Source organism: Mercurialis annua, linkage group LG1-X (assembly GCF_937616625.2).
Source record: "Mercurialis annua linkage group LG1-X, ddMerAnnu1.2, whole genome shotgun sequence".
Lineage (NCBI taxonomy): Eukaryota > Viridiplantae > Streptophyta > Magnoliopsida > Malpighiales > Euphorbiaceae > Mercurialis > Mercurialis annua.
This window is the reverse complement of record NC_065570.1, coordinates 29,018,989-29,036,081: the sequence shown is the minus strand read 5'-3', so window position 1 is coordinate 29,036,081 and position 17,093 is coordinate 29,018,989. Positions and strand designations below refer to the sequence as shown.

Here is a 17,093-nt window from a genome sequence, read left to right as displayed (position 1 = left end):
TATGTTTGGTATCTGAATTATTCTTGTTTTTTTTCATATTGTTTTGAACAGTTTACTGATAAATTTTTTTATTTGATTCAGTTACTTTGAATTTTGTTGTAATTTTAGTGTTCTTTAAAATAATTAATACTATCATATCAACATGATGTCAACACGAAGTCACCATGTTGGCAACAATGACATCAACATTGAATGTTTAGTTATTCAAAAAATTTGTAAAATGAAATATTAGTTTATAGAAGTCATATCGACAGAATGTCATCAGGCTATCAACACAACATTTTAACAGTAATTTTACTTTTTCTAAAAAAGCTTGAATATTAACTTTCCATCAACATCATATCAACATTTTGGCAACATGATATCAACAATGAATTCTTATGTATTCAAAAAATTCGTAAAATGAAATATTAGTTTATAGATGTCAAATCAACAGAATGTCATCAGGCTATCAACACAACATTTTAACACTAATTTTACTTTTTCTTAAAAAAATTGAAAATTAACCTTCCATCAACACCATATCAACACAATATCAACAAAATAACAACATAAAATTTAAAATTTCAGTCAAATTTCTAATATAGAAAAAAAAGAAATATGAAATTCAATCCCAGCAATTTAATTTGAAAGAAATAAATCTGTCTGTAATTATAGTCATCTTCTGCATGTTTTTTTATTGTGACCCATCTTCTTGCAAACCATGCATTTATTCTTTAACCTTTTTTCATGTCCTTCTAATATGCGTTTCTTCTTCGGTTTTCCAGATTTTGTTCTTGATTCTAGAGGCAGCATGATTGTATCTTTTACTTCTTGAGGTGTATTCCATGTTGACATATTCGTCATTGGATACATAGTGTGATTGTACGTGTTGACGTACGTCTCCTTCATGTAGTACTTTGAACAATAGAACAAAGGATCTTTGTCGTATTTCCTGATTACAGCAACTGCGTGCGGGAATAGTATTTTATCTGTTTGAAATCTTCTGCAGCAGCATGTCTGTGTGTCCAAATTCACCGAGAATGGAGTTTTTGTTTTAGTGACAATTTATATATTGTCATTTGCAGGGCTTACCTAACAAAAAAGAATTGAGTTAGAAAACCAATTTTTGGTCATCCACATCAACAACATATCAACAACATGTCAACAACTCAGTAGTTTTGAAAATGGGTTTACCGTCAGATTCAGAGATCGAATGTAGCTTTCATTCAATATTTCCTCAGCCACTTTTGTCATATCTGTTTTTAACGATCTTGCACAATTTTTATTTGCATGCAAGCGAACGTAGAAATTCTAGCATCGTCGTTATTGGCAGTTCTCTTGCAGCTATGTTTGTTGCATTTAAAGATTCTGCATTGTTTGAAGTCATTGTTGAATACCTATTACTGGTGGAATGGACTGTTGTCCATTTTTCGAAACCAACATCGCTGAGGTACTCCCTTATCTTGGGGTCAAATTTGTCAAGTTCCGCCATGTGTTTTTGAAACTGCTCAAGCGTGTAAGCTTTAGGTGCCCCAAAAAATTGTTCTCTGATTTCACATTTGGCTCTTCTACATCTTGCCTTGACATTGTTGAAAAGATGGTAGGTACAAATCCCATGATGTGCTTCCGGGAATACCTTTTCAATTGCTTTGTTAATACTGTCATGTCGATCCGAGATAATGCACATTCCTTCCCTCACGCCGAATGTTTCTCTACGTTTGTTAAAAACCACTCCCACGAAGCATCATTTTCAGAATCTACCACACAAAATGCAAGAGGAAAAATTTTATTTGCTGCAGCTTGAGTCGCTGCCGTTAGAAGAGTTCCTCCATAAGCTGCTTTGAGGAACGTACCGTCCACTACAATTATCAGCTTGCAAAAACCTCATCATCTAATTGATGCATTCAACGATATGAAAACATAAAGAAATCTGTCTTCTCTTGTTTCTAATTCACCAACAGACCCGAGATTTGTTGTTTTCAGCGCGTGTAGATAAGAAGGCAGTAATTGGTATGAATCAGCCGGATGTCCTCTCGTGAGCTCTAATCCCCTCTCTTTTGATCTCCATGCTGTTTGGTAGCTTAGTTCGACTCCATATTCTTTCTTTATATCTCTAATAATATCGGCAGCCGTGTAAACAATCTTGAAGTTTGAGTACTTAGCCTTTATAAAGTTTCCAACCAAATCATACGTTGCCTGCCTTTTATCGGCCATCCTTTCCCCAACTTTGCAAGTGTGTACATTATTAAATTTTTTCACAATGAATACACTTAATTTTTTATTTCTCGACGCTCTCTATTTCCATTCACAGTCAGGCTCATTGCATATTGCTATGTACTCAATTTTGCACGACTTGTAAGATCTGAACTGAAAATGATTGTTGATCACGTAAATGCTTAATATAGTCTTTAGTGTGCTCTTGTCTTTGTATTTTGACCTTCTTCAATTTATGTCGCCTTTATTTCATTAATGATCGTACTTTCTACGTAAGGACTCTGTACTTCTTGATCCTCATCTAACAGATTTCTCATGTCCATTGCATACTGAAACATATTTGAAACTGAATTGGAATTATCAACATTTGTTGAATTCTCTTGGAGTTCACAGACTGTTGTATTTCTGTTGACATTTTGGTATGTTGATCTCGATGATGACACATATAATGATAGATCTCTTATTTTTTGTTCAATTTCAATGCAGAGTGGGAAGTGTGTTGGATCTGATGATTTTCCTTTCATCTTAAAGTAGAAATTTAAAGCATCATCATCTTGTATTATTATTGGTGGATCGTCTGCTTCAACCTTGATAAGAGCTAAAAAAACAAGTGTTTATGCAAAAATCAACAGCATATCAACAACACATCAACAAAATGTCAACATAAGGAAGAAAGTAAATGTAATCTTTGTAAAATCTGTTAAAACAACAATATATCAACAACTTATCAACATAAAGTCAACAACATGTCAACAAAAATATATCAATTTTATACTAATTATATTCTGTCAATATAAATTTTAACAAGTATTTGTAAATTTATAAGTATTAATATACCTGATACTTGATTTACATATTTGTGTCTTCTAAATTTATTTGTAGCTGTTTGGCTAGTAATTCTTCAAGATGTTGCATGCTACTATCTGTTGGAATTAGAAGTCCTTTAACAGCAAAATCTGTGTATTGCAGCTTATCATTCGAACAACCATTGTACTGAACAAAAACTGCAATACTATCCATTCCTGAAATAAAATCAACATGAAAACTAAAATCAACACAATTTCATGTTTATATTTTATTTTTATATTTTATATTTTATTTAATAATGATATTTTGTTGATTAATCTAATTGAACTGTAAATTTAAGAAAATTAAAGTCAACAACAAGAAATTAAATCTGAACTTGAATTATCTTAGCTGTTTCGTTTGAGATTAAGATCTAGGTGTTGCTTCTTTGTAATTTGAAGATGATAACGTCGAATTGATGGAGATAGCTGATGAAGTTTATCAAAATCAATTCGCGATCAGAAACTGAGGTAGAATAACGATCAATGTTGACAGATTAATTTGCTTAAATTTGAGCGGGGAGGAAAAGAATCGTGATTGAAGATAGAGAAAGATGAGCTGAGAGGAAGAGAGAGAAAGATGAGCTGAGAGGAAGAGAGAATTGAATGATGAGGAGAGAGAAAATAAATGAAATTATGAGTTGAATGTTATTAGGGTTTAATATATATATTTCGTATGAAAGTAATAAATTGGTCCGCATGTGGTAGTTTAGAAAAGGAAAACATGTACCCGTATAAAAGTTAAAAAGTTGGCAAATTAAATTGTTTGTGTAAAAAGCCTTTAAAACATTGCATCGTTTTAACGTATAAACTTATAATCATTTAAAACGTTTACCTTTAAACATTTACTTTCTCGGGCTGTTTTCCGACATGCTTAAATGCTATTTTCCGCTCCGAACCTTAATACACAATTCAAACAATCCAATTTCGCAATCGAAACGTTAAACCGATTCGAATTCGATCGATTTGATACGGCCGACGTTATAAATTTAATTATAATCCAAATTTATAATAATCGAATTCAGATTAACGATTGTTACCTCGAATACGTGCGAGTTATCAAAAAAATCGGACGCGAAATTGCGAAATCTAATTCGCGCGCACCGTTGCGCGCGCCCTCTACTTGCCAAGCAAGCACGCAAATTCATTTGACCTTGTGAAATGAGGTTGCCCCCTAACTTGTATATATAGGGAATTTGATTGGCTAAAGTACTATTTGGTACTAACTCAATCATGCACTTTAACTCTGATTCTAATTAGTCGTTCGTAGTCTAAATGGAGACTGATTCCAAATTCCGCGAAACTTTACTAAAACTCCAATAAAATATAAAACAAATAAAACTATTATTTTTATTCGGATCCGACTTATATTTTAATTTTAATAAATCTCCAAAGATTTATTAGGTCCAAATCAGTCCACCTTAATTAAAATTACTATATCCAAATTCCATAAAAGTTTGATAGTAGCTTCGTCCAATTATTTCGCGAATATTAACACCCAAAATTATTCACTCGGGACTTATAATTATTTAATTTTAATTTGGAATAACGAATAACATTTAATTAGTTTATAACTAAAACTAATTAAAGTAAAAGTGTAGAGATTAAAGAGAGCATTTTTTATTTTTCGCGGCCCAAACCCAACCGCCTCATCTTTTCTATTTTCTTTTCCTTTTTCTTTTATTACATATATATTTATATTTATATATTAATTTGTATCCTTTAATTTAATGTCGAAACTTCCGAGTTTCGACATTTTAACTTCGAGGTTTCATCCAAAACATTAAACTCTTCATTTAGAGTGGTAAATATATTAATTATCAATATATCAATTTATACAACGCTAAAGAGTATTCTCAAATTAATTAGTCCCGTTCACACTCGTTTACTAAATTTTAAATTTCCAATTTAAATTTTAAACTCATATTATTACGATACTCTTTTACGGATACGTATAAATTAAATTTACGTTTAAATTTAATTTACTTATTCTGAATTTATTAAATCACTTCCCGTGATTTAATTTAATAACCTTAAATAGTCAAATTTTATTATTATCCTTTGACTATTAAATTTAGTATTTCCAAATATTTTTCTTAATATTCGGAACCTCAAAATATTTTTTTTAATATTTTAATTATTCCAATTTGACCTCGTGGCATATTCTAATTACTTAAAATTACTGTTAGTGATATGCACTAGGTCAATCATGTTTGACCATGTTTTGACTTTATAATTTTGTTATTTATTGATTGGCAGTTTTTATCATTTTATATTAATGATTAAAATACTTGAATGGTTAATTCTTTCTAAGGTCATCAAGTATGTGACTTGATAGTAGAACCCCTAGGTTTTATAAAAGAATTATATACCATCTATCCCTAGTCTTAATAGAACATTGAGACTAGTATGATGTTGACTGATGATTATATTTTACTAATCATGTATATGAGATATTAAGTCAAATCATCGGTCCTATTTGAGAAATAAGGCACTGGATGACCCACTATGAGAATACTACATTGATCACTGTCATAAGTAATTCTCATTACAGTTCTATTAGTATAATCCTTTGACCTTTAAATAATCATGGATTTCTACATAGCTATTTCATATTTTGATACAGTCTTACATTATCTTTAACAGGATAATGAAATAAATTGTCATTGAATATGAAAGTAACTATGTGAGAAATATGAGTGACCGAGAAGGAATTTGTCCCTCATTTAATTGAGAAAGATATCTATGGGCCCCTTGAAGAAGATAGACTGAAGGAAATGCATGGCCATGCTAAATGAATTGATAAGGAATTATCATTTTCAGTCTACTTAGATTCAAGAAACTAATGATTGAATATTATAAGGATGACATGACTATGCCTTATATTCAATCTGGATATCGAGAGACAAAGGGATTAAAATATTATTGTAAATGGTTAAATCAGATTGTCGATATTTGTATTACTTGGGTAGTCATAATGTCTTGTTAGAGGCCACTTATGACTTGTGGGCTGAAATAGGAATTTCGGACCTACTGCCAACATTATATGAACCTACAGGGTCGCACACTAAGAACATGCCCAAAACAGTTATGGGTTGTACAAGCCCAATGTGATTAAGTGATTAATTATTATGTAATATATATATATATATATATATATATATTAATTCGAAATTTAAGGATAAGTGTTTTTCTTAATTTATTATTTTTTGAAGATAATAAATATAATAATTAATATATATGGATGATTATCAAAAAAGGAGTTTTTGATAAACATAAACTTGTAAGAGTTGCAATGAGATTGAAATACGAATTTGTCTCAAACGCTAGTGTTGTTGTATGACTATAAATACACATTAAGGAATTGGTTTGAGGATTACGAAATTAATTATTCACTAAATCACTAAAATTCGAAATTGCTTGTGAAGCAATAGTGCTAGCACATAAGCACTAGTTTTGGCTAAGGTATGTTAGTGTGGATACTCGTAGAGGACGTATTCTTTTGGAGGCGTTTCTGATCCGAGGTCAGGTATCACCAAAGTGAACCACCTCCTTCCTTCCTACATTGCTGTTGAATTCAACATACAAGTAAGTATTAATTTTGTTGTTAATCTATTTATTCGAATTACATGGATCTTGGTTTGGGTTTTAGATAAAATTTTTGAAATTCCGTTGCGTTATGGACCTAGAATACCCAACAGTGGTATCAGAGCTGCTTGTAATTTGATTAATTAGATTCTGAGTATATGTGCGATATATGCTTATTGTATGTTCTGTTTCGGAAAAGGGGTTGTTTTTCAAAACTGTTTTTGAAGGAATTATAATTCGCTGTAATTATACATAAAACGTTTATGTGATTAAATTGTATGAAAAATAGTATGAAGAATTAATCTGATTAATCGTTTAATGTGATTAAAATGTTGAATATACTGTTCTAAATTAATATTATATTTTAATTTGATTAAAGGTTTCATAGTATTAATTTTCATATGAATTGATAAGAAAAGGGGAAACAGATTAATAAAACTGTTTTTGGATAGGAATAGTAAACTGTTTATGAAACTGTTTTAATTCTATTAGAAAAACTGTTTTTGAAGAGGATTAGTAAACTGTTTGTGAAACTGTTTTTAATTCTATTAGTAATTCTATTTTGAATAGGATTAGTAAACTGTTTGTGAAGCTGTTTTTAATTCTATCACTAATTCTGTTTTGAATAGAATTAGTTAATTGTTTGTGAAACTGTTTTTAATTCTATTAATAAAACTGTATTTAATTATGTTATGAACATAATTTATAAAACTGTGCTTAATTCTGCTATGAGCTGAATTAATGAAACTGTTGTTATTTAAGTGTTAAATAAATTGTTTCCGATCAGTTTTTAAGATGCAGTAATTAGGGTTTTGGGGTTATTTTAATTTGTTTCGAACATATTAAAATAGACTGTAATCAATTAAGATTATTGATTTCGGATAAAGAAATTTTAATTCTGCCCCCGGGCCCCGCCAGGGGCGCTGCCCCTTGGACCCCGCTTGGGGCGCTGCCCCAGACCCCGACAAGGGGCCGCGCCCCTTGGACCCCGCTGATACACCCCATTAAGGACCGTTATCCTTTTAAGTCGGCGTGTTTTTTTCATGTATTTTATTTTAATACTTTAAATGATAATTATTAAATATGATTTAAGTTATCATGAATAATATATTTATGTGATTGTTGTTAAATATGATTTAAAATAGTGAAATCATATGTTTTTAATGTTTATCTTATTGGTTATATGCTTTGCACGATTATTTTATATGTGATAAGATAGGATAACTAAATAGGATAAATAACAAACCATTATCTCATATTAGGTCTTCAATATACCTCCCACTGTAATAACACTTATCAAGACTTAGATTTCTATGTATAGGCTATGCCAAAGCATGATGTATAAAGTCATCTAAGTAAGATAAGTTGGATAAAAGTGATATCCATATGTTTGATTTGGTTAGACTTAACTAGGTTATCAAAATAGTTTTGAACCTAGGGTATAAGATAGAATATCAAGATTACATGTGATATTAATATTCTATGTTTAAGAATTGCATGAGATGTAATTGGTAAAGTGTTACCTACCTAAATAAACCACTCTTAAAGTGATAAGCCAAAGCTTACTTGAAGTATGGTGAAATATGGATCTTGTCCCACTATTATTTTTTAATTGTTGAAATTATCATTAAGGGTTTTTATATGAACTATGGATATATATTGTGGGAATTTTATTGTGCCTTTTATTAAATGCTACTTGTATATTTATTGTTGTAGAGATGGCTACAAACACTACACATACTTTATCAGTGTGATCAATCCTTGAGAAGGATAAGCTCAATGGCACTAACTTTCTAGACTGGTACAGAAATTTAAGAATTGTTCTTAGGCAAAAAAGAAAGGAATATATCCTTGATCAACCCCTCCCTGAGGAACCAGCTCCTGCTACTACTAGAGGTCAAAGGGATGCTTATACGAAGCATCTCAATGACTGTACTGATGTCACTTGCATTATGCTTGGATGCATGGAGAATGAACTCCAAAAGCAAATGATGGAATTGGATGTGAACACCATGATTGCTGATCTCATGGAAATGTTCCAAGAGAGAGCAAGAATTGAAAGGTTCAATACCATCAAGGATTTGCTTTCTTGCAAGTTGACTACTAGCGGCTCAGTTAGTCCTCATGTTTTGAAGATGAAGGGTCATCTTGAACATTTGGACAGGCTCGGTCTCCCAATTGCCCAAGAGTTGGCTACAAACATTGTTCTCCAATCTTTGCCTGATGCTTATGATGGTTTCATCATGAACTTCAATATGCATAATATGGAGAAGACCATCACAGAGTTGCATGGGATGCTTGAAACTGCTGAAAAGAGCATCAAGAATGAGATTAAGGATGTTCTTATGGTCAACAAGCGAAAGGGTATGAAAAGGTCTGGTAAGGGCAAGGGAAAGGCTTCCAAGAAGTCTAAGCCCAACTCCAAGCCCAAGACCAAGGATGAACCCAATGCAAAACCGCCAAAGGAAGGAACTTGGTTTTTCTGCAAAGAACCTGGACATTGGAAAAGGAATTGCAAGAAATATCTGGATGATCTGAAGAAGAACAAGGGTAGTGAGTACCACTTCAGGTATTCATGATTTAGAAATTAATCTTTCTACTTCTGATTCATTGGTATTAGATACTGGATCTGGATCTCACATTTGTACTAATGTGCAGGGTCTCAAAAGGAGTAGAAGTTTGACAAAAGGCGAAGTGGACCTACGAGTTGGAAATGGAGCAAGAGTTGCTGCTTTAGCTGTAGGGACTTATGAGTTATCTTTGCCTAGTGGACTTATTTTATCTTTGAATAATTGTTATTATGTACATACCATGTGTAGGAATATTATTTCTGTTTCTGGTTTGGACAAGGATGGTTTTGAATTTATTATTAGGAATAATAAATGCAGTATTTCGCATAATAACATTGTTTATGGATATGCTCCACGCAGTAGTGGTCTTTATATTTTAAATGTAGAAGACACTAATGAAAAATCAATATATAACATCAATGCTAAGAAGTTTAAGTCAAATGATTTAAACTCTACTTATCTCTGCATTGTCGTTTAGGCCATATAAATGAGAAACGCATATCAAAACTTCAAAGAGATGGACTTTTGAATTCATTTGATTATGAATCATTTGAAACATGTGAATCTTGTCTAGTGGGCCAAATGACGAAAACACATTTTATTGGACAAGGTGAAAGAGCTAAAAGCTTATTGGGCCTTATACATACAGATGTATGTGGTCCATTAAGTACAAATGCTAGAGGTGGATTTGAGTACTTCATTACGTTTACCGATGATCTCAGTAGATATGGTTATGTTTATCTGATGAAACATAAATCTGAATCGTTTGAAAAGTTCAAAATATTTAAGAATGAAGTACAAAATCAACTTGGTAAAAATATTAAAACACTAAGATCTGATCGAGGTGGTGAATATTTAAGGCAAGAATTTGTAGATCATCTAAGAGATTGTGGGATCGTTTCTCAATTGACTCCACCTAGAACGCCACAATGGAATGGTGTGTATGAACAGAGAAATCGAACTCTATTGGATATGGTTCGATCAATGATGAGTCAAACTGATCTTCCAATCTCATTTTGGGGTTATGCTTTAGAAACCGCTGCATTCATTTTGAATAGAGTTCCATCAAAGGCAGTTGAAAAGACACCATATGAGATATGGACTGGAAAAACTCCTAGTTTTTCTTTTCTTAAAATTTGGGGATGTCAAGCTTATGTGAAGCGACTAATTTCAGATAAATTAGCACCCAAATCTGACAAATGCCTTTTTGTAGGATATCCTAAAGAAACTAAAGGATATTACTTCTACAATGCTTATGAGAACAAAGTGTTTGTTGCTCGAAATGTTATCTTTTTGGAAAGAGAATTTATTTCCAAAGGAACCAGTGGGAGTACAATACAACTTGAACAAATTCAAGAACCACAAAGTAGCATTGTACCAAGAATGGAACCTCAAAAGAATCAACAAGCAATTGTTGAACCAGTACAAGTACCACAAGGCCAAAGGAGGTCTGATAGGACACGTTATAATCCTATGAGATATGGATTTCTCATTACTGAGAACAATGATGTGATGATTGTGGATCAAGAAGAACCCACATCCTATCAAGAGGCCATAAATAGTCCTGACTCTGAAAAATGGCTCGAAGCCATAAGATCTGAAATGCAATCCATGTATGATAATCAAGTTTGGACCTTGATTGACCCAACGGATGGTGTAAAAACCATTGGATGCAAATGGGTCTTCAAAATGAAGACTGACATGGATGGCAACGTGCATACCTATAAAGCAAAACTAGTTGCAAAAGGTTTCAGACAAATACATGGTATAGACTATGATGAAACCTTTTCACCAGTTGTTATGCTCAAATCCATTCGAATTCTTCTTGCCATAGCTGCATATTATGATTATGAGATATGGCAAATTTATCTCAAAACAACGTTTCTTAATGGAAACTTACTTGAGGATGTGTACATGACACAACCTGAGGGTTTTGCCAGTCTAGAGAATTCTAGAAAGGTTTGCAAGCTTCAAAAATCCATTTATGGATTAAAGCAAGCTTCTCGGAGTTGGAATCTTCGTTTTGATGAAGCAATCAAAGAGTTTGGATTCATCAAGAATGAAGATGAACCTGGTGTATACAAGAAGGTTAGTGGGAGCGCGATTGTTTTCTTAGTGCTTTATGTTGATGACATACTACTCATTGGAAACGACATTCCCATACTGCAAAATGTTAAATCATGGTTAGGGAAGTGTTTTTCAATGAAAGACTTGGGTGATCCTGCTTATATATTAGGCATCAAGATCTATAGAGATAGATCTAGAAGACTCATTGGCCTAAGTCAAAGCACTTATGTTGATAAGGTATTAAACATGTTTAGTATGCAAGACTCTAAGAGAGGATTCTTGCCAATGTCATATGGCATCAGTCTCAGCAAGACTCAGTGTCCTAAGACACAGGATGAGCGAGACCGCATGAGTAAGATTCCATATGCTTCTGCTATTGGATCTATCATTTATGCAATGTTGTGCACTCGACCTGATGTCTCGTATGCTTTGAGTACAACGAGTAGATACCAGTGAAATCTAGGTGAAAGTCACTGGGCAGCAGTTAAGATCATCCTTAAGTACTTGAGAAGAACCAAGGATGCATTCTTGCTATATGGTAGTCAGGAAGATGAGCTGATTGTAAAGGGTTACACAGACGCTAGCTTCCAAACTGACATTGATGATTATAAATCACAGTCAGGATATGTGTTTTGTTTTAATGGAGGTGCTTTCAGCTGGAATAGCTCGAAGCAGGACACCGTTGCTGATTCTACAACAGAAGCTGAGTATATAGCTGCTTCAGACGCAGCTAAGGAGGCTGTTTGGATCAAGAAGTTCATAACTGGATTAGGAGTTATTCCTAGTATATCCGATCCAGTGAACTTGTTATGTGATAACAATGGGGCCATAGCACAAGCAAAGGAGCCCAGATCACATCAGCGATCCAAACATATACTTAGACGTTATCATCTCATTCGAGAAATCATTGAGAGAGGAGACGTGAAGATATGCAGAGTTTCGACAAATGATAATGTTGATGTGTCGCTAACTAAGGCTCTTCCACAGCCTAAGCATGAGAGTCATACTAGGTCCATGGGAATTAGATTTAATGTAGATTGGACCTAGTGCAAGTGGGAGATTATTAGTGATATGCACTAGGTCAATCATGTTTGACCATGTTTTGACTTTATTAATTACGGGGTATTATATTCTCCCCTCCTTATAAAAATTCGTACTCAAATTTAAAATCTAAAGTCACGTACTCAAATGACTTCATTCAAACTTTTTATACGTCAATCCTTATACTTTACGTAGCATAAACTTAACTCCATATATAGGTAGGCTCTAAGGCCCTATCCTCATAGTAGTCGTGTACGAAGCACAATATACTTATCATGACTCTAACTCATCGGTCGCATGATCATGCAATATTCTTATATTTTATAATTCATCATGACTTGGAATTAACACTCCACATTTCCTTATAACCTCTTAATTACGCTTCCTATTTGGATCAGTGTCCTTCATCTGTCAACGAAGTGTAAATCCTTACACTTTTCAATCGTATGTATACACATGATTTGTATCTTTGTCAAATCATGTCTTGTATCGTCTCTTTTTCTTCACTTCTCTTAACACAGAGGAGATCAATTGCTTTGATCTCATAATGCTTTATGATAGCATTACTTTATGAGTTTTCTAACTCCATAGTCTTTTATACACTTAAGTTGTGTATACTCTTACTATTGGCTTTCCCCCCTTTAAGTCGCTTGTTACTTATGGTCAACAAACGATACCTCTTCGTTGTTCTTTGATAAAACACTTCATGTGATACTCAGACTATACGTGTCTAGTTCACACAATCTATCGTCTTGTTTCAGTATTTTGTCAATAATACTGAAATCGAAAACTTCACTTTGCTGATCTACATCTAGCACATACTCCAGTTGAGTATTTCTAACTATACTCTCTCTGAGTTAATCACTTCATATTGGTCTCATACTTGGTTGAGCAAATAGAATTCTAAGGTTTGAGACGATACGTATTATACTTGATCATACTTTGAATGATCGTTAGCACAGTAGTATAGTATGCATCCTCCACACTTCCACTGCGCTACTTTGATTCACAATTCACTAATTATTCTTTTTACAGTTAGGTTGTAGGATCCTTATATGATATTCTTCTTATATCATAAATCTAACTTTCATTGACTTTTGATCTGTAGGCAACTTACTCCTTTTATAATACAAGTAGTGTCTCTTAACTTCTATCACAATATCTTGTATTGTCTTAAATAGTTTGCACGTCGTATTTACACTACTAGTGTCCTTCGACTTTTAGTGAAACTATAACTATTCTCAATTCCTAATCATGTATTGACAATTTACCTCGTGCTTTCTCAGTCATCGAGGAATATTTTCTATATCTCAATCATGTTATACCATATCATATATCCATATTTTATCTTGTGTTGATTTACCTAATCAACCTTCACACTTTCTTAATTGAATTCCATTGCCGATGCAAAGATTATTGAATAATCTTGCAAGCAATATTCACAGAATACTGTGGAACGCAAGAAATTACTAATTTCTTTTACCATATTAGTTATTTCCACTCGTTAACCACTTGAATCTGTCTCAGATTAACTAGATGTCATATAAGATTTCTAGTGTTTCCAAATTGTCACTTACATTTCGAAATCTCTACTTAATTTATGATATTTTTTTCCGAATTTATAGCATTGGTCGCACACATTCTGCGTCTCCTTTCTTTATTAGGCACACCGACTCATTGTCCAGTAACACCATTTTCAGAAATAATATAGAAATAGCTTGACTGCATGTTCTTATATATCTCATAAGAACAGTTGAAGTGTTCACTCACTCCATGTCCACATCAGAACTAGTAGTACTCATACTACGTTCTACAAATCCATTTATCAGATTTAACTTATCCTACCTTCACGATAGGTTGTATCATAACCTCTCTTGTGTCCATGTTTTACAAACGTGTAAAACATATTTCTATTATACTTCTCTATCTCTCTTCGTGCAATACTCGTTTGCACTCTTATAATTATGTCTACTACTGACACCTTCACTGTCAATGTATTTTATCTCAATCTCAATTGAGCTTAAATTAGTGACTTTACTTATACCATAGCCAGGTAAATCAAACTAACAATCAATCATATCGATAAAACGTTTCCATGTTACTCTTAATATTGATACACACTAATCGCAACTTATGTTTTTTTCTTATTTTGCGTTTATAGCTTATATAATTCATTAATATAAGCTCTTAAACTTTGTACTTCTTTTCTATGTGATAAGCGACTTACCTTTCACTCATACGCCTATTTCATCGTAACTCGTTTCAATGCCACGTTACTTTCTATATCACTTACTTATCTCCTTATTTACCTTTACTATCTACTCTATCCCTTCACGGGTTTACAGTCTCTTTCCTTTCACTATCACATAGCTCTTATCCGAATATTTCTACTCTTAACATATTGTCTATCTCAAACTATGGCTTACTCATAATTCTTCTTTCATTCTGATGCATACAATTCTCAAACCTTATATGTTTGATCTAACTATCGCTATGTATCGTGTCTTGACTATCCACATATAGCCTCTATGATCGCAGCTAAGAGTCATCCTCAATGCTCAATAGCAACTACGACATTTAATTATCTGACTATCAATTTCTCGCTCCGTTTTTCAAAACATTTCATATTAAAAATAAAACATATGTTTCACATTTTTCCACTTTTGGTTGGCCATACATTACACATTTATGGCTCATCTTTCAAATACATGTATTCTATATGTATATTCCGCACTAGCTAGCCAAGACTTCACAGTCACTAGGCCGGGTTATCGGATGTTTCACATTTTGAAACCACTGTTCAAATTTATTACATATATATGGAGCTTACATTGATCATCCTAAGTTAATTAAACTCAATACTTCATAATTTCATCACTTGCATTTTTGGCTCACTGCCAAAATTCACGCAAGTTTCTCATTGTTACTTTCAGAAATAGCTATTGTCTACCTCTCTGTTAGACAATCGCAACGGTAACCGTCTTAGGAACATCATATTCCAAATCAAACTGATCCTACGGTTCAATTAAAAGTTATCAGGGTTTTACTACACCCTATCGATTTTCAGACATCATCTGAAACTCACTTTATCAATACACTATCTCAATCTAGTACACCTTGAATCGTGTGTCTTTCACTTACCTTGAGTCTTCTGAATCTCAAGTTATACTATTGCTAGTGAGAAATTGCATATTTCTAACGCCTTAATCAACTAGTCGATTAGTGGGTTTATTCCTCCTTTCTTACTCCTAGTGTCTTAGGGTACAATGCCCTAGAAATCTTATTAAAATATCTTGAAATTTTTGTAGCTTGGATATGCATTGCTATCCAGATATAAGTTGTAGTTCGTTTAACTACAACTAGTTTTGTGCTTTCTTGTCCATAACTTTTATTCTCCAACTTCCATTCTCATATGCTTATGTTGCCCCCTCGAGAATCGCTTACTACTTGATCTCGAGTATTTACTTTTGTTACAGAGTTCTAGTCTAGGTATACTTAAAAGAAAAATAAATGTGTTTGAAATATTTCAAGCATCTTGGGGTACCCTTTTTCAAAACAATTTGTTTAAAATTCACTTTTAAAACATTTGCATAGTTGTGCATAGGGTGATGATGTCTCATGTTTAGGCACAACTATGCTATTAAAATCATTTAAATGAATAACCATAACATGTTATATCATTTGGTTTTTGTAAGTTTCCTCCTGACCCTAAACTCTGTAACTAGTAAAATTTCTCCACAACTACTCCACTTCTCTTAATTCGTACTTCTTCTGTCAATCGTCTCCTTGTACTACTATCGAATGACTTCGATAGTGTCTTCACGTTATTTCCATGCTTGATATTCAAGCATCCTTATCGAGTCGTCTAGACCATACACACGCGTATATCGCAGTCTTATATCCCAAAAGGGAAGGCTGAGAACCTATGAAACATAAGAATATGTGCAAGAGACATGACTTGAATCCTATGTGCTGCAGTAGTTCCTATGAGTACCTATCACACCTACCCCATACTTCATTTCATGTATCAGCAATGTTTTTAAATTCTCTAGTCCGAGAACTATTGCTCTGATACCAAATTTGTCACGACCCGATTTCCACCCAAAACTCTAGCCGAGACCGGCGCTAGGGAATGGGAGTGGTTGCTCTGAAACTCCTAGCAAGCCTAAAAACCTTTATAAATTTTTCGCAAATCAAGACCATACATCACGTATGATTAGTTTTTAGAAAACGTCGTTAAAACATTTATCTCGTTTAACGAGAACACATTTCTGAAAAACGGGTTCTTAAAACCCCGATTATATTTCAAGAAACATGAGTGCAAACATCAACCTCAGTTGACGCACCTGCTCTGTTTCTAATACAATCCTAAAATGCTAATCACATGAAACCAGTGTATCACTCAAACACCTGGTCATAGCATTTTAGAAAACACGCAGTTTTTCAAACATATACATATAAAGTAGTTCAAATCAGAGTATATCAAAATAAGTTTGAACTACTGTAAATAAAAAGACATACTTCCCGGTACCCAACTACTTGGAGCTCTAGAGATATGGCTGACAATGACTTCCGGAATTATTGTGGAAGTTTGACCTCGTACTTGATAACCTGAAAGGTAAACATTGGGGAGGGTCAGAAATATAAATATTTCTGAGTGAGCCTACAATTTTACAATTGAATATTCAAATCGCAAATACATAAAACATTTGTATATGTAAAATATTACCAATTATTCGATCCAGATGAAACCCTACAAGGCAGACTATTATCTGGGTCTCAACCT

At 33.2% G+C, this 17,093-nt stretch overlaps 2 protein-coding genes across 2 annotated transcripts; both read right to left on the bottom strand.

The window, feature by feature from the left end:
- Positions 1-657: 657 nt before the first annotated feature.
- Positions 658-1,236, bottom strand: LOC126667805 (uncharacterized). Its single transcript, XM_050360893.1, has 2 exons — positions 1,177-1,236; positions 658-999 (listed from the first exon to the last, which is right to left on the bottom strand). Exons 1-2 carry the CDS (start codon positions 1,234-1,236, stop codon positions 658-660), a joined length of 402 nt encoding a protein of 133 aa, XP_050216850.1.
- Positions 1,237-1,264: 28 nt separating this feature from the next.
- On the bottom strand, positions 1,265-2,196 carry LOC126667796 (uncharacterized). The gene is made up of 3 exons (XM_050360885.1): positions 1,938-2,196; positions 1,712-1,841; positions 1,265-1,640 (listed from the first exon to the last, which is right to left on the bottom strand). The coding sequence occupies exons 1-3, from the start codon at positions 2,194-2,196 to the stop codon at positions 1,265-1,267; spliced, it is 765 nt and encodes a 254-aa protein (XP_050216842.1).
- Positions 2,197-17,093: the final 14,897 nt, after the last annotated feature.

Excerpts from the sequence above, each read along its gene's own strand:
- LOC126667805 (XM_050360893.1), bottom strand. The coding sequence starts at position 1,236 with ATGACAAAAGTGGCTGAGGAAATATTGAATGAAAGCTACATTCGATCT. Across the intron at positions 1,000-1,176 it reads TTCGATCTCTGAATCTGACG|ACATGCTGCTGCAGAAGATT; the intron begins GTAAACCCATTT and ends TTGGACACACAG.
- LOC126667796 (XM_050360885.1), bottom strand. The coding sequence starts at position 2,196 with ATGGCCGATAAAAGGCAGGCAACGTATGATTTGGTTGGAAACTTTATA. Across the intron at positions 1,842-1,937 it reads AACAAATCTCGGGTCTGTTG|TGGACGGTACGTTCCTCAAA; the intron begins GTGAATTAGAAA and ends TGATAATTGTAG. Across the intron at positions 1,641-1,711 it reads AATGATGCTTCGTGGGAGTG|TATTAACAAAGCAATTGAAA; the intron begins GTTTTTAACAAA and ends TCGACATGACAG.